Source organism: Aspergillus vadensis, assembly GCF_003184925.1.
Source record: "Aspergillus vadensis CBS 113365 unplaced genomic scaffold BO88scaffold_21, whole genome shotgun sequence".
Taxonomy (NCBI): Eukaryota; Fungi; Ascomycota; class Eurotiomycetes; order Eurotiales; family Aspergillaceae; genus Aspergillus; species Aspergillus vadensis.
Window position 1 is genome coordinate 184,946 of NW_020292059.1, and position 22,039 is coordinate 206,984.

The 22,039-nt window shown below is 53.1% G+C and overlaps 9 protein-coding genes across 9 annotated transcripts; 3 read left to right on the forward strand and 6 right to left on the reverse strand.

Moving 5' to 3' along the window:
* Positions 1 to 332: 332 nt before the first annotated feature.
* BO88DRAFT_456189 (uncharacterized protein) lies at positions 333 to 617 on the reverse strand (the record flags this gene model as incomplete). The annotated part of the gene is made up of 2 exons (XM_025710912.1): positions 333 to 537; positions 592 to 617. The coding sequence occupies 2 exons, from the start codon at positions 615 to 617 to the stop codon at positions 333 to 335; spliced, it is 231 nt and encodes a 76-aa protein (XP_025560124.1).
* A 6,186-nt stretch (positions 618 to 6,803) lies between these two features.
* Positions 6,804 to 8,006, reverse strand: BO88DRAFT_489890 (aldoxime dehydratase; the record flags this gene model as incomplete). Its single annotated transcript, XM_025712739.1, has 1 exon — positions 6,804 to 8,006. The coding sequence occupies exon 1, from the start codon at positions 7,860 to 7,862 to the stop codon at positions 6,804 to 6,806; it is 1,059 nt and encodes a 352-aa protein (XP_025560125.1). The 5' UTR covers positions 7,863 to 8,006.
* Positions 8,007 to 8,244: 238 nt separating this feature from the next.
* BO88DRAFT_406799 (hemolysin III family protein) lies at positions 8,245 to 10,494 on the reverse strand. Its single transcript, XM_025707250.1, has 3 exons — positions 10,188 to 10,494; positions 9,847 to 10,072; positions 8,245 to 9,790 (listed from the first exon to the last, which is right to left on the reverse strand). The coding sequence occupies exons 2-3, from the start codon at positions 10,021 to 10,023 to the stop codon at positions 8,465 to 8,467; spliced, it is 1,503 nt and encodes a 500-aa protein (XP_025560126.1). The 5' UTR covers positions 10,024 to 10,072; positions 10,188 to 10,494; the 3' UTR covers positions 8,245 to 8,464.
* BO88DRAFT_115790 (uncharacterized protein) lies at positions 9,967 to 10,649 on the forward strand. Its single transcript, XM_025701308.1, has one exon. The coding sequence runs from the start codon at positions 10,209 to 10,211 to the stop codon at positions 10,602 to 10,604; it is 396 nt and encodes a 131-aa protein (XP_025560127.1). The 5' UTR covers positions 9,967 to 10,208; the 3' UTR covers positions 10,605 to 10,649.
* A 69-nt stretch (positions 10,650 to 10,718) lies between these two features.
* BO88DRAFT_427847 (uncharacterized protein) lies at positions 10,719 to 13,403 on the forward strand (the record flags this gene model as incomplete). Its single annotated transcript, XM_025709040.1, has 4 exons — positions 10,719 to 11,068; positions 11,119 to 11,374; positions 11,695 to 11,949; positions 12,003 to 13,403. The coding sequence occupies 4 exons, from the start codon at positions 10,719 to 10,721 to the stop codon at positions 13,401 to 13,403; spliced, it is 2,262 nt and encodes a 753-aa protein (XP_025560128.1).
* Positions 13,404 to 13,644: 241 nt separating this feature from the next.
* BO88DRAFT_469326 (uncharacterized protein) lies at positions 13,645 to 14,901 on the reverse strand (the record flags this gene model as incomplete). The annotated part of the gene is made up of 1 exon (XM_025711617.1): positions 13,645 to 14,901. One exon carries the CDS (start codon positions 14,899 to 14,901, stop codon positions 13,645 to 13,647), a length of 1,257 nt encoding a protein of 418 aa, XP_025560129.1.
* Positions 14,902 to 15,520: 619 nt separating this feature from the next.
* Positions 15,521 to 16,951, forward strand: sod4 (mitochondrial 37S ribosomal protein mS42). Its single transcript, XM_025704168.1, has 4 exons — positions 15,521 to 15,636; positions 15,700 to 15,880; positions 15,954 to 16,078; positions 16,135 to 16,951. Exons 1-4 carry the CDS (start codon positions 15,577 to 15,579, stop codon positions 16,657 to 16,659), a joined length of 891 nt encoding a protein of 296 aa, XP_025560130.1. The 5' UTR covers positions 15,521 to 15,576; the 3' UTR covers positions 16,660 to 16,951.
* Positions 16,855 to 17,732, reverse strand: BO88DRAFT_370335 (ubiquinone-binding COQ10-like protein; the record flags this gene model as incomplete). The annotated part of the gene is made up of 1 exon (XM_025704169.1): positions 16,855 to 17,732. Exon 1 carries the CDS (start codon positions 17,602 to 17,604, stop codon positions 16,855 to 16,857), a length of 750 nt encoding a protein of 249 aa, XP_025560131.1. The 5' UTR covers positions 17,605 to 17,732.
* Positions 17,733 to 17,801: 69 nt separating this feature from the next.
* Positions 17,802 to 21,991, reverse strand: BO88DRAFT_445561 (putative C6 transcription factor; the record flags this gene model as incomplete). The annotated part of the gene is made up of 9 exons (XM_025710224.1): positions 21,331 to 21,991; positions 20,829 to 21,273; positions 20,705 to 20,709; positions 19,768 to 20,185; positions 19,495 to 19,714; positions 19,412 to 19,443; positions 18,116 to 19,358; positions 17,937 to 18,070; positions 17,802 to 17,888 (listed from the first exon to the last, which is right to left on the reverse strand). Exons 1-9 carry the CDS (start codon positions 21,939 to 21,941, stop codon positions 17,802 to 17,804), a joined length of 3,195 nt encoding a protein of 1,064 aa, XP_025560132.1. The 5' UTR covers positions 21,942 to 21,991.
* Positions 21,992 to 22,039: the final 48 nt, after the last annotated feature.

Below are 22,039 nucleotides of genomic sequence, written 5' to 3' on the forward strand. Positions count from 1 at the left end.
GATAGACACGGCGGCGCGTGTTACGTCGCCAGCTGGTATCTATAGGACCTCTATATCAACGTTCCCTTCCTCTTTCCGGTCCAGCTTTGGAGCAAGTGGCTCCTGTTTGGGTATAGCGCCTGCCTGACCAAACTGGTCGTTTTGTCTTCGTCGTCCTCCATTTCCACCTTCAAATTCCGCCTGCCCGTTTCCCCGCAACCCAGGCAGCATATCGTCTGATTCCCAGTCTCTTCAAAGCGACTCGCAAAAAAGGTCGTCTCTCATAGCGCTTTTATTCTTTCGCGTTTGTATTTGTCTTTTTGTTTCTTCTCTTTTCTTTTCTTAATTCTCGCTCATTTTTTCAAGATCTGTTCTGTCGCGTCGAGCTGGCTTGAGAGACGCGACACATGATCAGAGCGTTCACCCATTCGTGCCCGGGCATAGTAAGGTGCTTCCGCCGCGGACGACTGCGAAAAGCGTTCCATGCTGCCGCTGCTGCCATCGGGGATGTGACTCAGGTTTCCTGCACTGAGGCTGCTGCCCATGCCGTTGGCGGACCTGCAAGTGTGTGAGTATCAACAAGATTTGAAGAAGTGAAAGGTGGAAGCTTACTTGGAGGTATGAGCGTTTCCAGACATGATTAATGAAGTTTGGATAATGGTCCCGTGAACTCAGAGGAAAAGCTTGTGTGGAAAGATTTGAGAGAGTTTGGACAGACGATCGTGCGTGAGGGACTTGATTGGGTATGAAAAGAGAAGTCTCTTAAACGCAAATTGAAAACTTGAGTGGACGAGAAGGCTTGTTTGGCTTGGATTCGTTGTTGAGTTCTGACCAAACGGCGAGGAGAGACCTGTCCCTATATACCTTTCAACGGCCCCGGCTATATTCCAAGCCTCGCTGTTGCTGACGACTGAAACCGAGAATGTGATACAAGAATAAGTAGATGCCTTGGAAGTGTCCAAAAAAAGCTGGACTGCCACAGACGAGGAGGGAAACGATGAGATTGGAAAATCCGAAAAAGGGTCCGGAGTGTGAAGGGAAATGGTAGGAAAGAAGCCAGTAAGTGACACAGGCAGATAAAGATCTTCGGTGGGATAGTGCCTCGGAGTAGTGTATCTCTGACTAACTAGGCTACTTTCAAGGAACGGTTGGGCTGTCTAGTCAAGATCAGCCACTGATCGAGATGAGACTCTGCCCTGCAAGTTCGGATAGCTGCACATCCTCGATCTAGGGTTTGCCGAGAATCAGCCCATTGACCCGATAGACGAATTTAGTCACATTCACCCCAATCCCTAGAAAATTGGAGGCGATGATTGCCAGAGTAAGCACTAGGGTGAAATGTGTGACCCAAGGCCCGGTTCATGAACCATTGGATACAGTAAGGACATTCTGGGGAACCCATGAACGATCATCAGCATGGCCTACATCGGGCACATGAGCCGAGAAACACCATAACCGGTCATTCGGTATGCGTCTTGGGTCTAAAGTCCACTACCAAACCAAACTGGTCATAGCGGATGTTCAACGGCAGTCGTCATCGGATAGGGGCTTTGAGGGCTGAAACGCCCAAATCAGCTTGCTCTGCCCACGATTGAAAGCTTGCCAGAAATCTAGACCACTGCCCCCGATCCCCCTTTGGCCGCCAGCCTACTCCCTTTTCGCACTCGCGCTATGTCATGGTCAAGACCCATCCTTTCTCGGAAAAGAGATTGGGGGGAGTGAGCAGCCAAACGAAGAAAGGATCGAAGGCAGACCGTTTGAAGGATCGCCTGAGACCTCACCGATGTGGACAAAACGTGGTCGATCCCATCCAAGCGATCACGCACTGCCCCAGGGGATAGACGGGCTTTGGGCTTCGTTTTCTCTAACCCACGCTTCTGCATCTCGATAATTTCTTTTGCTTTTCAGGTTCCTTGGTTCTTACTGTATTCAGCTAGGATTGGCGACACTATCCACTAACGGTTCTGCGGTCTCCGAAGAATCAACGGCATTATTGCATTCAGTGGCAGTCACTACGAAAGCTGCAGGTGACAGTGTCATCCTTCGACAGCATACAAATCTCCAAGTTGGGCAGCAAAGGCCATGATGAGCTGGTTATGGAAAGCCTCACCCCATTCCTTCATTATCACGATACGAGAGCAGGCTACGCTCGATCAAAGGACGTAACATCAGTTTGCTGTTTCTTTCCGCCCTGTCGACAAAAGTCCAAAATTAGCAGGGCTTCAACAGGGATTATTGAACAACCCCCGATCTTTATCCGGAGGCGTTCACATACCTGCTTGTCACAGCCCGCCGGCAATGCTTACCTCGGTCAGCTTGATTGAGGGGTTGTCCCTTTAATCAAACGATCAACTATGTACTTGCTGAAAAGGAGCATGCTAAGCCAAGCCTCGTTCTCCTTAAAAGATTGCTGCTGGCCAGTGCTCTGTCAGATTTGCTTTTTCCTGGCCTTTAGACCAGTCAAAAAAGGGGATATCCACGCCCGCGCGATAAGAAATGAGGATGCGCCCCCCAAAAGCAATTGTCGCTTTCTAAATTTGGCCTGGTCAATCACGGATCGTGATGGCACTACCGTAAATAATGGCAAACTACGGAGTAGCGGCGAAAGTACCCTGCGTCAATCCACGGACCTAATCATTCCTATTTGGCAACTAACGTTAGATTCGCCGAATTGGTGTAAGTCCGGCTGCCTCCTTCGCATGGCTTACCAGAACGCCGGGTCCGTTGCACAAGCTAAAGTGACTATGAACGGCTTACGGAGCACTGGAGGAGTGAACGGCGGTTGGCCATCTCAGGGATCCTCGGAGAAAGCATTCCGAAAAGGGGCTTCTCCAGAGGTCTCACTCACAAAGCGTTGCGCTATTGTCTCCTACTATCTACAGACAACGCCGACTGATGCCGTTCTGATTTATTTTTCACTCCCCCCGAATATGCCAGCGCCCTTGCGGGCTCGGGCTTCTCCGCTGGCAGATTTTGACCCAGAAACGGTCAGTCTCCACGCCATTCCGCGGGGGAAGGTATCCATCAGGAAACACCTCCAGTGCTATTGATTCACACGGCCTGAAAACGGACCTGCATTCCGGTAATGCGAGTCCAACCGGGCTCGGCCGCGAGACTGGGTTGAGGATACGAATTTATTGAAGACCCGAGTAAATAATACTGTCAATAATTTTTACTTTTCTTTTCCCCTGGTCGCGGACACGGGTTGGTTGGTTTCACTGCGCGCCTGCAAGGCACGCTTGGTCCAAGCTCCTAGCTCCAGCAACCTTATCTTTCACATCGCTGCTTCTATTCGGTAAGAAAGCCGGTGCGCAAACCCGCATGGACCACCCTTGGCTGGCTGTCCGGCATGGACAGCAGGCACTCACTAGAGCTAACCGAGTCCAAAGATGATTTCATTTGCTTCAGTCAAAGATCCATGGCTTCGTCCAACACCGGACCTTTTTGAAAAGTAAGTGACAAGGTTAAAAAACCACGATCAAAAAGCGCAGAAATAAGAGATTAATCAAACTGGACCAGCCAAGCATGCCTTTCCGCGTGGACCGCTGGTCAGAGCTGCCATGTCTCGAACCGAGCCGAACTATGGCAGCGGCCGAGCCTTAAAATTACGGGACCAGAAGAAGAGAGATTCGTAGAAATCCAAGCTAACTGCGCCCTTGACCTAGTGTCTTGCGCAGGCTGTGAGATCTGGTGTTCGCGGCCAAAGCGGCAAAGATCTTCGCCGCAACTGCACGTCGCTGATCCTCCCTTCAGCTGAAGCCTAAGGCATAGTGTGATGAAACTATGAAACAAGTTGACGGAAATTCCGGGGAATTGAGTGTTCCCTCCCCTATGTTACCCCTGTTCTTCGGCGTAACTCTTTTCCCTGTACAGCCCCTTCCGGCCGCCACAAAATTAGCATGACAAGCAGTCGCCATTCACGCGCAGGACAGCTGAAACACCCGCCAAAAGTTAGTTACGTCAACTAGCAGGATTACAGGAACGAGGTGACGCGAGCAGCTGATGAGGCCTTCATCGGAAATGTGAATGGCGGTGGTCCGGCGTTCTCCGTCAATCGGTTGGCATTCGTCAACAAGCCAAGGACCGTTGCTTTTTCTCTCTCCCTTTTTCTCGAGGTATGCTCGGGCATGGACGACCTCGGCAGGGATCCGCGTCAAATCCTCCTCACCGAGCGATACGTCCAAAGTAGGACCCTTTACGCAGGAGCTCTTCGGAAGCGACGGGTCCCCTGACTAGTTCTCAGGTACCATAGAACTAGTAGTCTCTGAGCGTTACACGGAAGCGACATACACCCTTTCGGCTTTCGGGATTTGCTACAAATTCGTATTGCTCCCGTCAAATCCCTGGATTATGTCGCTAAGCAAGGTATGCTCGGCCGGAGTGCTACACGAGGCTGGGCCTTTGGATGTCGGCTCAAGCCGCGACACGGAATGAGTCATTTGCGTTTATACATGCGCGTGAGTGCATTGCCATGATATGGCGTTGGCATGTCTCTATCATGCATGCATGGCTCAAGGATATGTGACAAATCTTGGTACGAACAGGTTCATATCAGTTTACTATATTCGCCAAGGCCCAAAACAGCCGAGACTGAGGAAAGACGTTTGATGCCAAAAACTTGAAACACTGCTGTTGCCCAATATTTGGTAAGGCAACAAAGCCTGCTACGGAGGACTAGTGTTTGTCATGGACTGCGACTTGATGTGCCATCAAAATCAAAGTACGAGGTCGATTATGTGGTCCTTCATTAGTGGGATCGTGGAGACCGCTAAACGACGTGGGAACTCACCTGCTATGGCTGCTTTCAGCAAACTAGACGAGCACATATCGTCGTAAAAGTCCAATTTTGCATAACAGGTGGAACGCTGATGGCCCTTGCTTGTGCACCAAGCGTTACGAGCTGAATCCAAGTCGGCGCGAGCTTGGGTATTGGTTGCCATTATTGCTCCCAATGGGATTATAACTGTAGTCCTATCACGTTATTCATGGTATGCTGCTTTTGGTGAGCGTTACTAAGGGTGAATAGGCCAACTGAGATCTGTATTCCTTGAAGAAGCACAATATGTGTGGTTGAGAAGTGCATATCCCTCCAGGTGATGCACAGTTCATGCGTGGAGATCTGGCGTGTGATCATGCTGCTGAAGTGGAATTGTCTAGGGTTCGGCGCAGCTGATAGCTGAAACATCGCCTGAACGAAGCGAGGAGTGCAGCGGACACCTGCATGAACCAGCAGAATGACCAGATGTGATGAAGTGGAACAGCAGAAAGAGCACAAAGACCAATGGTAGTAACAGAAAACCAGCTGACAAGGAAAACGGCATAGCAACCGGCTAAGAACACGGCACATGGAAGCTTAAGCCTTCGCTTCCGGATGATCCCTGCGTAAGTGGATATACTATCTACCTGTTCGTGATCCTCGTGGGGAACCCAACATGGTGGCTTATACGAGGATCATGTTCATCACGAGAGTATTCTTTTTTGTCGATTGCGCTTCTTTCATAGGATCTTCGTAGACAGCATGATCTAGTAGGTTGGCCAGCAATAGCCTCTAACATTGCATATATTGCAACCACAGCATCTATAGACTGAAAAATGCCGCGATCAGCCTTATGGTTCCCATTATCTGGGTTAACTATCCCGAGGCTACCATATCCACATGGCAATAACGGCAGCATCCCACCGCCAGACCCGAGCAAGGCCAAGGCAACCGAAGGCAACCAGCGAGGGATGGACGTGGCGTCGAGGCGTTGAGATCTACACTTGCATCTCCGAGGCGAGTGGTAGCAGCAACGTCACCTATGTGGCGCGGTTAATGACCGGGTGAAAACAAGAATATGCATGTTGTCACATCTATCCTTGTTCTCCGGAAGAGGGCAGTATCTTTGCAGCGGTTGGTCTGTTATCGGACACTCTCCGGTATCTGCAGTGCTAAACCTCGTCTCGAAACAGGTTTCGAAGCAGTGCGGGATATTCTGACTCGCTCGATGTCAGGTAGCGTGAACAAACACGATGCAATGCACCTTGGCATGGGGGGTGCAGTTCCGCACAGTGAAGCGAAAGTATGTCCAGCTGTGGAGACTTGATCACCTCGTAATGGTGCAGAGGTCATGCGACGCAAGGATGGATCATGCTGTGCGGGATGTACATGCGAGGTGGGTGTTCTTACGGAAGATGGGGTTGGAAGATCATGGCTGCTAGATACCTGTTTGTGTGCTGAGATTATGACCAGCAGTGATTACGTATTGCTACTAAGTATGGATATCTGCGGGCATTCCATGGCGCAGCCGTGACAGATACTTGTTTTACACTACAGGTGATGGATGTGGGATATCTCAAATCTGTGCAGTGAGTTTGCTTGAAGCAGGTTGTAACCACCGGATTAGCTTAGTAGATGAGTGACAGAATATACTCATTTCAATTGAAGACATTGTAAAATTTGACATGGTGTATGCAGTGGCAGATCATGTCTACTACTATCTATAGTTATTTGAGTCAAGTCCACGTAAGCCTGCATCTCTCTGTATTAAGCGAGATGACATGGTCTTCTTGGTAGTAGAAGAGGTACAGAGACAATAATGACCAGAGGTTAATCAAGCTTACTTTCATTGTCAGAGTAGACACTGCTATACTCGTCAACAAATGTACACCAGCTCCTATGCCCCTACCTAACCTTGATATCCTACAGACGGACCAAGAACGACCCCAAACATAAACCTAACATACACAATCTCACGACACCACCACCACGCCAATCTCAACAACAACCATACTACCAACACTCCAACTGCATACATGTATTCATTCCCACAAGGTCATTTACAGAATCACTCCACCCCCAACACCCCCTTAACCCCCAACAACCCCGTCCCCTGCACACACCCCCAATACTCGCCCAAGAAATCCCCATCCCTCAACACCGCCGTCTCAACCCACAACTTCAACCCCCCTCCAAAAAGCACACCCCCAGGCCCATACGCCTCCATAAACGCCTTCCTCAGCTTGACATGTTCCGCACTCTTCCTCCCCAACGTCTCCATATACTGCAAATCCACAAAGTAAAGCAACTGTACATCCCGTCCCAGCGTCAACGGATACCTCCTCCTCTTCCCCGCCTCAGTAGTAGCAGAATCAGAATCAGGAAGAGTACTCTCCACAGAAGGATTATAACACCCCCTAGAGGAAACCACACCCCCAGGTAATCCCGCACTCAGCACCTGGCCCACCCACTCCTGCGACAGGGAATCAAAGTGTTCAGCCCAGTACGTACGTTCCTCTGCAGATGCAGCAGAGTGATCTTGTCCTTCGACCACGAAGCAGATGTTATCGGGGATGTGGGTGATGGTTTGTTTCCCGGGGATGATCTTCCCTTTTTCTTCTATATCAGCTTTGCTTTCAGCAATAGCACTGATATTCTCCTTAGTAATAGAAGATTTAATACTCTTCTCCCCAATCCGATCCGGATAACACCCCCAATAGCCCGATAACTCAGGCTTGAGATCTATCTTCCCCAGGTGCATACATCCCGAGGGAACCGGGTGGTTCGTGGCGCCTTGGATGCGGGAGGGTTGGATGGTTAGGGTTTCGTGGTAGATTCCTGCTGCTGCTGCTGCTTCTGCAGAATCATTGTCCAGGGAGGAGAAGAAAGCAGAGACTTGGGGAGAGGCAAGCCATGTCTTGTAGTTTTCTGTGCTCCAGTAGGTTAGGTGGATGGTACTATTGGTGTGGTGCTGGTGGAGGGTCTCGGTATGGGCGCAGAGAGAGTCGGATTGAGCGGAGGCGAAGAGTGAGGTTAGAGTGGTGGTGAGATTGGGAGGGGTGTGTGAGTTTGTGCCGGTTATGGTGACGGTGATGGGGGTGTTGGGGGGGAGGAAGGCGAGGAACATTTTCAATTCTTTTCCTTAGTATTTCTTCTGAGGTAGTTGTTGGTGGTGAGAAAGTGGTGGTACTAATTGGGAGGTGGTCGTGGTGGCGATAGTCAGTTTATATATTGCGCAGCAATCTGTTTTAGCCCCCTCAGTGAATCAAGACTGGGAGGGGTTAGTAGCTGTCTAGTGCTTAGTGCTTAGTATTGAGGATCTCTTTTATCTCGTTGAACCAACTGTCATCCACAATTATCTCTTAGTCGTCTTCCTCGAGACCCATTATATCACCACTTCCCGTCCAATCCCGTCACTGCAAATGTCATGGATGGGCCTTTCTCCCGTGGTTGACTTGCTCGTTTTGCAACGCCGTCATCCAAACTATTTACGATAGATTAGACGGGCACTGCTTGATTGGTGAGGGTTTGAGGGGGTATTAATAGTTGCTAACAGAGAGATTTGTTGGCAATGTTGTGGAAAATATTGACAGTATAGGAAAGAATCTATGTCCGCTATCTCTCCCCAAATGTATGTACAAGAATGAGACATCCACAATACAACCTCCATCTACAGAGTACTTCTATGTCTATACACCATCTACACCCCTTTTACTACCAATCTACCCCCTACTTGGCCAGGTTCGGGCACTCGCCCTGCGCCCGTTGGAACGCTCCCGCGAACAGATCCTGCATCGCGCAGTAGTGGAACAAGATCCCTCCAAGGACAGCCAAATGCCAGATGTTGTGACTGCCACCAACATAATCGAACAATCCAGGCCGCCAGCGCTCCGGCACCTGCGACGCATACACGCACGCTCCCACGAAGTACACCATGATGCTTTTCACCACGGGTGCGTAGAAATACAAGCACCAGGCGAGTCCACGCGTGTACGTCAGCTGGGCCAACGGCGCGAATCCCGTCAGCGCTAGCGATACGTAAAAGGCCACGCGCGCCCATGCCATATCCGCCCGGTTAAAGGTCGGGTGCCACGGCAAGATCACTCCGCCAATACCCAGCGACATGGTCAGCAGGATATAAGTCCACCGTGAGATCGGCTCGCAGTAGAAAGCCGTGTACTCGGTCGTCACGATCGAGGCTGCCACCAGCATCGAGATACCTGTGTAGTCCACACAGGCAAACCGCTCCATCAGCGTCTGGCTGGCGATGCTGTTCATTGTGTGCCACAGTGTGCTGCAGACAAGGCACTTGCACGCCGCAAAGAAGAAGACGGCCGCCACGAGAATGTCCGTTCGCGAGCTGAGGTGGAAGTTGGGATTCAGCGGGTAGAAGTAAAAGGCCACCGACAGGACGATGAAAAGCCCAATCAGGTGGGACCAGATGTTGAACGTCTCATTCGAAGGGGTGAACACTGAGGTCAAGCATTCCACCTTGGAGTGTGTGAACCGATACCCCTGCAGAATATGCGGGTTCACCCGCCACGGGTGCGGGAGATCCGCATACGTGATCAACCGTTGCTCCTGGGCCAGCAGGATAGCTCGGTCGATGCTCTCCCGCAGCGCGTCTTTCGCCCGTCGTGCCCGTTCCATACCCTCGTCGACCACCTCACGGGCGTGCACCAACTTCGAGTCCATCGCCTTCCAGCCATCATCTAGAGTGCCGTAGAGACCCCGGTCGCGGACCGCATGGGCGCGGGATTCCAGCTCGACCAGAAACGACTCCATCAGTCGGACTCCCGCCTGGGCCTTTTGTTCGAGCGTCTCCTTTGTAGCGAGAGCATCCATGTAGCGGTCCTCCAGCGTCTCGACCAGAATCTTGGCCCGCTTTTTTCCACCACCCATTAGCTCCCCGGAGGCATAGGAGCAGGAATCTCGCACGGCTTCCAAGGTGGCGTATCCACGGCGGAGACTGGCGTCGATCTGATCCATGTGGGACTTGCGGTATTGTTCGAGCCAGTGGAGGCGTCGTTCGAGTTCGGCCAGGAAGAGCTCCACCTACGGAGAGGTCAGTCAGGGACAGTATTGATGATGGAGCCAAGGATGCAGCGTACCCGTAGGAAAACAGCATCCGCATCATAGTCGCAGGACAACTTGCGAGCCGTATGAAAGGAGTGTCTGCGACGGCGATCTCTCAGGAGGCCGGTGTCTTCTCCGGGGGTGGCATAGGCGGAGGCCACCGCGGCCTCCGGATAAGACTCGATGGTGACAGATTGAGATGAGCAGGCCATGGCGTACAGTGACAGTTAAACCACAGCGTAGAAGTCAATTCCACATATCCTGGAGAGGGTGTAAGAGTTAGTGGTTGTTGGGCAGACAGCAAAAGGATGTTGTTTGGGTGGGGAAGATCGGGAGAACCGGGAGAGGCGGAGAAAACGAGTACCAAAATACGTACAAGAAGAGAAAACTAATAAATATGCAAGGAGAGGAGAGGATGGAGAAATTAAGGAGAGACGAAAGAGAGGAGAGGGCAATCCAACAGCAGCCAGTACAGTTAGAAAGGGCGAGGTTGAAAGGAGAAGTCAGAAAGAGGAGGAGAAGGAAAAGGACTAAAGAAAGAGAAAGAGGAGAGAGACAGATTCCAATGAAGTGGGGAGGTTCCAAAAGATTAGTTCCGGCTGCTTCGTCTCCGAATCATCGACCACTCACTGAGCTGGCGCTGAAACGGCCTTTTTCATTTCCGCCCGGTCTTTCAACCTCATTGAGTCTACGCGCCATTCTTCTTCATCCCAACCTTTCAGTGGCTACTGTCATAAACCCTACCTTATCTCTCAGCCCATCAGCGACCGCAGCTGCTCCACGTTGGCGTTGATTTCCTTGCCACCAGCCACCTCCGAACCAACAAACACTTAACTCTCTTCCACTAAATTATCCTTCTATCGTCTCCGCCTTCCCGTCGGGTTTATCCATCCTGTGACAACCCGCCATGGCCATTCGGGATATCGTCGCCAATCCCTCGCTGCTGCCCGTGCTCGGGCTCAGCGCCGAGACTCGCGATCAATGCATGAAACTGTTGGCCGTACTCGATCCCACGGCTGATCTGTCCGATGACCCCCAAGAGCGTGCTCTGGCAGCCTCTCGCGAGCAGAAACAATTGTTTGCTCTTTTGGCTCGTCTGCGGGGGCAGAACCGGGATGCGATCGTGCGGGTGCGCGAGACCAAGCAGTCTACTGCAGAGGCCCGCCAGGAGATTGACCGTCTCCATCTTCAGCTTCAGAACCTGTACTATGAACAGCGACATTTGACAGGCGAGATTGCTGCCTGCGAGTCCTACGAGTAGGTGGTCTTCAACGACATTGTATGGCGGGGAAAGCTGACCAGAATAGTCACAAATATCGCTCCCTCCCCTTGATCCCTCTCGAAGAGTTTCTCGCTCTGCATCCCGAGCACCAACAGTCCGATGAACACGAATTGATGATCGCTCGCATCAACCATGAACACGCGGAACGGGAGAAGCTGGAACAGGCGCGACAGGAGCTGCTGAAGCGCAAGCAAGCATTGATTGCGGAGAACAACAAGCGCAAGGAGGACTTGGCCAGCTTGGATCAGGATCTGGAGCGGTTTATTGACGTAGGTTACACTGTGTTCCTGTCTGCTGGGCTTTACTAACGGGTGTAGGCGGCCAAACCGATCCAGAAGTTATTCGAAAAGGAGTATTAGTGGGATTGTCTTGTTGTTTTAGGCTGGCGCATTGGTTAGATACCCCAAGTGAATTTGCAGGATAGATAATATGGAATTATTGGTATGCTGTTAGACTGTTTCCTATCTCCAGGCATAATCGTAGTGGTAGTTAGCAGAATAAAGAGGATCGGCCAACTGGCGGGGCCACTCCGCCTTGGCTGCCGCATCTCAACTCCATCTCCAATCCATCTCCAACTCTCCATCCACCACTCCCTCTCAAGCATGTGGCCATGACGGCCAAAAACGATCCCCAGACGTCTCCCCAGACTGTCTCCGACCACACAATGACAACCACAACCCCCACGCCGCGTCTGCCGCCGCCTGAGAAGCCCGAGGCCATCCGCACCCGCTTCAAGGTCATTGCGGCCTTCTGGGCTGTGATCATCTTCCTGGGCTTTCCCATCTGGTGGAAAACCACCTCGATCTATCGCGCTTCCCTGCCGGTCCCGGACATGATTGATTGGGCTGATGGAAAGGTAGTCTCACTCCCTACTACTCACAACCTCGCTAACAAGAACACCAACACCAGACCTGTCGTCCTGTCTTCCCCCTCGAGATCCGCGTCGAGACCCCCTCCCTGCCCGACGTCGACGCTCAGAATCTCCTCCGCTCTACGCAGCACACCCTCGACGATCTCAATGAGTTCTCCGCGCACCATCTGCGACTGAAGCTCTCCAACGAAGACCCCGATCAGCCCCCCGCCGCCGACGCCGCGGACACCGCATTGACCGTCCGTCTACTGCCGCAGGACGACCTTGCCAGCCCTCGAGCAGCTCTCCACCATGATACCACTCAGCTCGACGTCTTCTATCCTCCCAGCCAGATCCCGCCCCCGTCGGCGTCCAACTCGCCCCTATCCACCTTCATCGCAGACGAGCTCCAGCTCCTCTTCGCCGAGGAAAAGGCCATTATCGCCCAGGTGCTCTCCGACAACAACATCCCCGGCGCATCCACTTCCCCGGATCTCGCAGAGAGCGTCACTCGCCGTCTCCGCCGCTCCATGAAATACGCCGACACCTACCACCTCGCCTTCAGTCTCTTCACCCCCGGCGCAACCCCTTCCTCCTGGGACATCCAAGCCGCCGTGCACGACTACATCACCCCAGTCCTCGACGCCTTCTCCCCTATCAGCAACTTCACCGTCGACACCCAAGTCCAACTCTACGCAACCTCCTCCCCAACCGCACCACCCCCGGAGTATGACGAAACCCACTCCGCCTGGACCCTCAAAAAGGATGACCTCAGCGCCTTCATCAACGCCGCCGAATGGCCCCTCAGCCCCAGCATCGGTCCCGGCCCAACCATCAACTTCATCCTCTACATCCCCTCTCCCTCACAATCCCCCCTCGTCGTCAAAGACAGCCTCGCAACCAGCTGGATCATCCCCCAATGGGGCGGCGTCTTCCTCCTCAACCCCCCTAACCACCCAACCCACCTCACCAAAGAAACCCTCGGCCCCGCCTTCATGACCTTCTCCCACCAACTCCTCACCCTTCTCGGCGCCCCCTCCACCCCTCCGCCTCTCCCCCTCCGTCTCCAAACTCTCACCCGCATCCGCGCGGCCTCTCTCCTCCTCTCCGCCTCCTCAACCATGGGCTCTCTCGCCCGTCTCACCGAATCCCTCCCCCAGATCCCTATCCCCGCTACAGTGGCTACCTCTGTCTCTACTACGCTCTCTCATCTCTCTTCCGCGTGCGATCATCTCCGCCACGGCCAGTTCCAGGCCGCCCTAGCAAGTGCCCGTGTCGCGGAGGCCGAGGCCGAGCGCAGCTTCTTTGAGAAGAGTATGGTTGGCCAGATGTATTTCCCCGATGAGCATAAGGTGGCGGTGTATTTGCCCCTGTTGGGGCCCGTGGGAGTACCGCTTATTGTGGGGTTGTTGAAGGAGGTGAAGAAGGTAGTGAGTGCTTGGAAGGAGAGGAGGAGGTGAAGGTAATTACCCCGGTTTAGTGGGTGTGTTTGGTTTCGTGTATGTATAGTATTTTAGATTCTTAAATATATTGCATGGTGTTTATTGCGGAAATCCAAATATAGGTAACTAACTAGCTATAAGGTATCTTAAAGACTTATTAAGAACATACTGAATACAACGTACCACCTCATTACTTTATCAAATCACATAAATCACGTAAATGCGACGCACCTCGAGCCATTAGAAACAAAGTATTATATCACTTCTCCATATCATCAAACGTCCCCTCCGTCCTTATATGCGTTGGATACGGTTCCGGTTTTAACACACCCGTTGTAGCAAACACCCCCGGCGGGGTATACACCCTGATGCTTTCCGTACGGGCCAGTGTCTTCTTCGACGGCGTTCGTCCAGGCTGCAACGGCGTCACGGAGATAGGCAACGGGGGAACAGGCACTGGTACACGAGCGTGCATTGCTCCACCGCCGTGCTCTGGGACGAGGGTCTTTGCGGGATTGGCTTTGGGTAGAGGAGGAGCATTGTTAGGGTTGAAGAGACTCCGGACTCGGGTCCCGGTGCGTTGAATGCGTGAGCGAGCGCCTTCGGAGTATCGCTTTGTGTTGCGGTTACGGCGGAGGAGGAAGTCTGTTCGGTAGGAGGTTTCGTCGGAGGGAATTGGGGAGGAGATGCCAATAAGGGTGCCTTTTGAGGAGCGGCGGGTAAATTGGGCTACTTTGGCTGAGGGGGGTTGGTGTTTCTGCTGGTGTTTGCGGTAGAGGAAGAGGGCTAGAAGGGCTAGGACGGCGCCGAAGATGGCCCCGGGGAAGAAGCCTGCTATGATGGCGTTGGTGGGGTAGGATGGGCAGGTGGCTTTGGAGGATAGTGCGGCTGCCGAGGAGGTGCCGTTGGTGGTGCTGCTGTTGTTGTCAGAGATGGCTGTCTTGGAGGAGCCAGTCGTGACGGGGACGATGGTGGGGTTGGAGGCATCGGTTGTAGAGGCGGAGGTTGTGAAGGAGGTGATGGTTCCTGTGGAGGATGTGGTCGCTGTCGTGGACGTTGTGGATGACTGGCTGGCGCTGAGGGTGGATGCACTGGATGTGTTCATGGCACATAGCGAGTCTCCCGTGCAGGTGTAGCCAAAGGGACAGCATTTGTCGCCACATTTGGGGAGGGAGTCATCCAGCCGAGTCGTCTTGACAGAGTTCTTGGGATGTGCTGTTGCGTTCTGGAGCTGCACGTCGCAGGTTATGGTTTCGATGTAGTCACAGCTCTGTCCGCTTGGACAGCAGATAGCAGAGCTGGAATCGTCCAGGCTGATGCATGTTGACGAGCTAGAGCAGCAGAAATCATCTGGCAGCTTGCTGTCTGCACACTTGTTATAGGTGCTTGGACACGAGTCGGAGCTTCGTAGCAGTAAGCCAAAGGCCTGCGTTGGCGATACCGTCGAAGCAATGAGGGCGAGGAGCAGTATCATGGAGGGCCGTCTCATGAGGGAACAAAGATGTAGCCTTGTCATTGTGATCTGACTCTAGCCCAGTACAATAGATAGATGAGAAGAAGAAAAATCAAATATAGGCTTGCGTAGACTTTGGCTAAGCGAGGAATGCTCTCTATGAAAGAAAGTATGAGACAAGGACTTTGCAACAGTGTCAATGAGTGAAAGAATGGATGAAAGAACAATTGCCGACTTACAAAGGCGTTTGCCATCAACCCCCAACGATGACCAGGAAGCGCCCATCTTAATCACCCAGCGCTACGTGCTGCCCGACATTCTGCAGCATCATGATACAAACATCCACAGCTGCAGGCGCCGAGTCTCAGAATAGCACAGCGGATGGGGCGCATGGTTCGAGGGCTAATGAGGGTGGTTGAGATAGGCGCCGGGAGGAGCCACGGGAAGGCGACGATCAACGACAGGCCATGGCATTCTAAACCCGACCAGAGCTCCTGCAGAGCCCGGCGCGTAGAGCAAGTTGAGCGATGAAGAAGCGAGAAGAAGAAGATCATGATGGCTGAAATGCTGCCGAAGTAAATCGCAGCATCCTGATTGGCCGAGCTGGCGCCCGCTTACCTAACCGGAGCTAGACCCGAAAGAGGTGAGTTCTGAAGGCCGAACGGGAAATTCTGCGGTGGTCCTGAAATCAACCGCTTGTTGCTCGCCATCTTGTCGCCTGTCCAATCCCCCATCATCATGTTGAACCGCCTCTTCCGGCCGCAGTCCGCGCTGCGTGCTGCCTCCGCCTTCTCCCAGGTGAGCTGACCCCATCCCAATGCCCGGGGTGGGCTCATAGCTAACCAACCTGACCTCCGCCAGAAGCCCGTCTCCGCGCTCCCACGCTTTCAGATCCGGAGCCTGCACCGCGTGCCCCAATTAACCAACGACCAGTACTTCAAGAACAATGGCATTCCGGAGCTGCTATCGCCTGAGGCGTTTGACTTCGCCTGGACGCAATACCAGGGTCTGCTCATTGACAAGCTGAACCTGATGACGCAGGGTTAGTTACCTTGCAGTACAGCTCAAACTCCGCTGGTATGAAACTGACACCATCGTCTTTTTTACTGCAACAGACACCGTCGACGCCGACGCAAAGCCCGGAGAACTGCTGGTCAAGTACTCCCGCCGACCGGAGATGGCGTCCGTGTTCAACTATGCCTCGATGGCCCACAACAACCACTTCTTCTTCAACTGCCTGGTGAGTGTACCAAGGTCGAGTAGCGTCAACCCCAGCTTCTAACACACCTGTGCTAGTCCCCCCAACAAACCCAGATCCCCGAAAAGTTCGCCAAAGACATCGTCGACACCTGCTCCTCGATCGAATCCCTGAAACTCGATTTCCTGGCCACCGCCAACGCCATGTTCGGCCCCGGTTTCGTCTGGCTGGCCAAGAACCTGGAGCGGGAGGGTCTGATGCACATCTTCTGCACGTATAACGCTGGCTCGCCCTACCCGGCGGCTCATGCGCGGAGGCAACCGGTCGATATGGCGACACACTCGCCGGACGCGCCGCTGGGCAACCAGTACGCTGGCGCGATGGGTGCGCACGCGGCTAACCAGAAGAACATGGCGCCGGGTGCTCTGGACGTCCAGCCTATTCTGTGTGTGAACACATGGGAGCATGTGTGGATGATGGACTATGGCATTGGCGGTAAGGCGGAGTACTTGGAGCGCTGGTGGGATCGGATTAACTGGGAGGTGGTGTTCGACAACTACAATGCGGTTGGGCCGGTTAAGGGCAATGCGGCTAATGCTGGACGGAACTTGAGCATGCTGTGATTTATTCTCTTTTCTGGTCATTTCTTTTTTGTTCATGTGATAAACTGTATTATACAATGTGTAGCTTCTATTTCATATTCTATGTATGCACTGATGTGTATCATATCCCTTTCCTTTCCCTCCACAACAATATTATAATACATCCTGTCCACCTCATGCATCAATAATAGATCCACAAAAGAATAGAAAGAAAGGTCAAGCTCTTCCCAACACATCATAAATCCTCTTCTCAAACGCTTCGACCATAACACCAGCCATCTGTCCCTCCACAGCGCCCATCATAGCAGCATGCAGCTGACTGCGGAACTCAAACCGAATATCCAGCTTCACCACCGTCCCCTTACCCTCACCCTGACTCTGCAACTCCCACCTTGTACTCAAGTACTCAAAGAGCCCCTCATCCTCACCCGGAAATCCCTGTCCGTCTTTCTTGCCCACGCCGTACTTGGCGCCGCTTTGCGCCTCCACGACCCAGTTCTCCGCGTCGCAGGTCACCTTGGAGGTGAAGGTTTCGCTGAGGGGCCCGTAGCCGACGGTGAGGAAGGCGCGGGTCGGGTAGTTGGTTGTTGGGTCACGGTGGGTGACGGTTGAGGCAGTGAGAAAGGGGAGAAAGGAGGAGTAGGATTCGACGGAGGAGATGATGTCGAAGAGAGGAGCGGGGGCGTGTGGGAGCGTTCGGGTCGCGGTGAGGTGGCGGGTTTTGGAGGCGGAGTCGGAGTTGGGGAGGAAGGAGGAAAGGAAGGGACGTTTTTGGATTGTAGATTGGGAGAGTGAGGTGGTCGAAGAGATTGAGGTTCTTGGTCTGGTGGTTCGTAGGTTGTTGATCTTATTTGTCGAGTGGTGAGAGAGGTGGTTGGAGAAGGTTGATGTGGAGAGGGAGCGATGGGCTGCTCGTGGGAGAGAGACCCGGTTGTAGAGGCTGTGTGGTATCGGTGGTCGCATCATTGTGGATGTGTAGTGTGTGGTGCAATGTGGTGGTGGAATTGGAGTATATCAGTAGTTGGTCTGGGTAGAGGGTAGAATGGTGGTTCAACTTTGGGTGGACTTTTTGTCGGCTTCCGAGCGGATCTCCGCCCCCGAGCTTATCTCGGGTTCCTCCCGGTTGACACTTCCGCTGTGGTCTACTACAATTCCTTCCCTTTCTATATGTTTACAGCTTCTGGTATATTATCCCCCCATAACCCCACATCCGTATTGGCGGCAATTTGCATCTGCTGGTCCCAGAGATTCTACGCCTGTTAGCTAGTTTCAAATATTATTTGCAGCGGCTCACTTACCCAGTCGAGATTGGTTGGCGCATCGAGCATCTCTCCGATCACATCGAGTGACTGATACTCTGGGGTAATGCCCATTGGATCCACTCCAACTGAGTATGGCTGCCCATTCCAACCTCCATATGGTGGTGGTTGTGCTGCACTCATTAGCGATGTATCTCGGATTATCCCGTGCCACTTACCGGAAGTCAATTGTTGGCTTTCCTGTTGCTGGAGATTAAGTCGCCGCAGCATGATTGTCAGTGCCACATATGCCTTCTGTGCATCTGCCGACCGTCTACGCTGCTGCTCAAATATCCGATGTGACGTTTTAATGGTCGCTAGCAGTTCCTCCCGGCTCCGGATGACTGCCGCTACGTCCTCGTCCGTGCTTCCCGTCGGTGTGCCGGTAGGGTTCTGCGACAGATCCAGACAGATGATCATCGCGGCAAGCAAATAATCTGCGGTCTGAAGTGAGTTCGGGAATTGTCGGTCGCGGTAAAGAAGTCCACCCGGCTGAGTCTCGTGGTAGATATCCGCCTGGTGACGGAGGATCTCCCTGGAAGCACTCATGCAAACCTGACGCGAGTAGGCATAGCGGGGATTGGTATGCACCTCGCCCAGGTAGCGCCGGTGCAGCACACAGCGGGCCTTCTGGTACAAAAGTTCCAATGTGTATCGTCTCAGGATCAGGTATGATGGATCCACGAAGCACTGGTCAAGTGGGCGTATCTTGAATGCAGTGGGCACAAGGTCCCGAGCTTCCTCCAGCTGTCGGTCCAGGGCCAGTATGTCATCATATGTCATAGGATCGCGCGAGTACGCTAAATCAGAGATCTTCCCAAATACGGCCATAAGTCGTGACTTTCCGCGGATATATGCAGTTGTACTGAGTTCAGTCTCGGGTCGAGATGGCGGCAGTTCGACGGTAGACTCCCCGAATTCCTCATCGGAGATGTTACGCGGTAGCTCCACGTCCTGCTGCCAGTCCTGTATACCCCGCGGGACTCCAACCTGGAAAGAGATCAAAACATCCAGTTGACGCATGATAGCCCAGACCCGCCGCCTCATCTCGCCTTCGTATGGTGAGATATTCGGAAAGTGTTGCGGATCCCGGTGGTACCCTGACCGCATAGCAAGCCGAATTACCATGTTCAGCAGGAAAGATACTCCGACTTGGGCATCCTCGCTGCGGAAGAATTCGCACATTGTGTAGAAAAACAGAGCCTCCACTTTGAAACGCCCCGGAACGGTGTAGTTTGACTGCACTAGACACTGCGCGGTCAATTGCCTGAGACGCTGAACGGCTTCATCTGCTTCCCCGAATTCTGCCGGTAGCGGCTCCCCGGTGCGCATATACACGGACATTGTTATTGTGAGAACCGCGTACAGCAGTGCCAGCCAAGAAATGGAAACTTCCTTAGGTCTTTGCCAGAATTGGTTATACTGCGCACGTCAGCAGCATCCTTTGCATTTCCCACTCAATTGAGCTAGCATACCTGTTTCTGGAAAGTAGGAAAGTGCAACATCACTAACCCCATCAGCATCACCTATCAAGGACTGATACAACAGCGACACCTACCTGTCGTCGGCTCCATAAGACCGACAAACATAGCCACGACGCGATCCACGACCGGCCGAGCCGGCAACCCGTCCAAAAGCTCGTCCATGGTCATTTCCTGGTGCAGCCCAAGTAATAGCGTTGGCGCATTCGACGGCCTCACCATCTCCTCGTCTTCCACTTCCTCATCCGACAATCCCATCTCCTCATTATCCTTTAGATACTCCTTGACCCCACTTATCTGCATATCATAATCAGCCTCGCCTAGCTTGATCAAACAAAAGAACAGCCTACCTCCTCTAGAATCGCACTCCAATGCGCCCCATCAATATACCTCATGCCCGTCTCCCTAACCACCAACCTCCCGGGATCAGGAGGCGGAGTTTCCGATTCCCCCTCCTGCGCTTGCTGTACCTCCCCAAATGCCAATGACGGTGGCACCGACGATGCCGGCGTAATCTGACCACCATTATTAATCACCTGTTGGTGTTCACCCACACTATTCGACCTCTCCTGCTGCTGCTGTTGCTGCTGCTGCGTAAACGACAGAATCAGATTCTCCAAGTGTTGCAACCGATCCTGTACTTGCGTCGGGCTGGTCCGTCCATTACTCGAGGTCTTGCCGCGCGGGCCGCGCCCGATGAAGGTGCAGGTGCCGGCTTCGTCGCGCTTCAGGCAGTTCGTGCAGGGATGCGTGCGGCAGCATTTTAACCTGTTGCATGTATCATTATTATTTGCATGCGTTATTTTATAGTGATAGGTGTTGATGGTTGGAGGTATAGGGAGGAACGTGGGATTGGAGGGGTTGCCGCGTGCTTACTTGCGGGCTCGGCAGGCTGTGCAGGAGAGTTGCACGCGGGTGCGTTTCTTTTCCATGTCCGTTTGATTCCCGTAAATGTCGTTGGACAGTGGAGTATGTGGTGGGTCTACTATGTACCAAGTATAAGGGGAGATGTGTGGAGCGTGGGGTAGCTGTGGTAAATAGATAGTGAATGTGAAGTTGAGTTCGAGTGTAATTGAAGTGGAGTGGAGGAGGCTGCCGCGATGGCGATAAGGATGGGGGGTGGAGTGGTTATCTCCGGAGCTTAAGCCCGAACCCTACTTTGGGGTGGAGTGGAGCAGACGAGTTATAGAGAAGTTAGGTTACGGTACAAGTATAGAAGAATAGGACTTACAGTATATGATTGCTATGATTCTTTTTTAAGGTATTTCTATAATATTCTCGTGTAACATCATCTACACATAGCTATAGTTATCACAGTATACCCCCCTCTCAGCAGCCAAACAGACCAAATATCTACACAACTACTCTACTTCTCCGTGTATTTCTATTGAATCTCCGCCTTCATAGCCACCACCTCTCCCAGCGCAACAATCTGCACCTTCCCAACTCCCTCCTCTCCATCCTCCAACACAATCCGATACTCCTCCTCCGCATACAACGGACTGGTCGCCCGATATGAGATCTTCTCCGGAAGAACCAACTCCCCACCTTCATTCTTCCTCGTATCGCGCCACAGATCCAGAATCGAAATGAGATTCAACGGCCCATGCACAACAATATCCTTATGACCCTCGACATCTCTCGCCCACGGCGTCGAATAATGGATCTTGTGCGGGTTGAACGTCAACGCGGAGAACCGGAACAATGTCACTGCCGTTTGGCGCAGCGTGCGCGTGTGCACATTGTCACTCGTCTGGGTAGATGAACTAGCCGGGCCGTTGAACGCCTTCGTCGCTGGAGGCGTAGATGAGGCCGTAGGCGACGGCGAGGTTAGAGCTTTGCGGAAGACCCAGTTCCTGTATACAGTCTTATCAGCACCATCCCCAACTTCACAAAAGACAATTCCCACTCACCTCCTATCCAAAACCGCCACCCCATCCTCATTCCGAAACTCCTTCTCCACCCCCACAACAATCATCTCCTCCCCGGTCTTCCTCACAACCTTCGGCTCCGCACTCAACACCCTCGTCGTCTCCTGCACCTCCTGCCCCACTCTTAGATAATTCGGCTTCCCATCTTTCCCCCGCGGCCAATGTACCTCCCCGCCAGCCCACATGCGGCGCGTGAACGGCGACGCAGGGTTATACGAGGTGTCGGTGCCGTCCGCGCCGAGCTCATTTTCCAGGAATGCGGGGGTGAAGTAGACGAGGTGGTAGCCGGCGGGTAAGGGCGTGCCGGTGGGCAGGGAGGTCGGGGTGTTGGATAAGGATGGAGAGTTGGGGAATAGGGAGGGTCGATTGAGTGTTAGGGAGAGGAGTTGGAGTTGGTTCGCGTCGAGGGTTTGGGTGCGGGTTTGTGGGCCGAGGGATTGGAAGCGCGTGAGGAAGGATGTTGCGATGGTGGATGCGGATGCGGAGGTGCGGAGGGCTGGGCGGATGGAGAATGCGCGGGTGAGTTGCGGAGGGAGGGATTGCGGGCGGAGGAGGGGTCGTGTGGAATAGCGGGCTAGGGAGGGGAGGGACATCGTGGTATGAGTTTTATTGTGATTGTGAATGAGGGTGTATGTTGCTTTGCTTTGGTTGGAGTTATTGTGGAAGAAGTGAGAGGGGAGCTTAACAGGGC

Coding starts and splice junctions, on each gene's coding strand:
- BO88DRAFT_406799 (XM_025707250.1), bottom strand. CDS start 10,023: ATGGCCTGCTCATCTCAATCTGTCACCATCGAGTCTTATCCGGAGGCC. Junction 9,791..9,846: donor CGGATGCTGTTTTCCTACGG/GTACGCTGCATC, acceptor ACCTCTCCGTAG/GTGGAGCTCTTCCTGGCCGA.
- BO88DRAFT_115790 (XM_025701308.1), top strand. CDS start 10,209: ATGCAAGGAGAGGAGAGGATGGAGAAATTAAGGAGAGACGAAAGAGAG.
- sod4 (XM_025704168.1), top strand. CDS start 15,577: ATGTTGAACCGCCTCTTCCGGCCGCAGTCCGCGCTGCGTGCTGCCTCC. Junction 15,637..15,699: donor CTGCCTCCGCCTTCTCCCAG/GTGAGCTGACCC, acceptor GACCTCCGCCAG/AAGCCCGTCTCCGCGCTCCC. Junction 16,079..16,134: donor ACTTCTTCTTCAACTGCCTG/GTGAGTGTACCA, acceptor CACCTGTGCTAG/TCCCCCCAACAAACCCAGAT.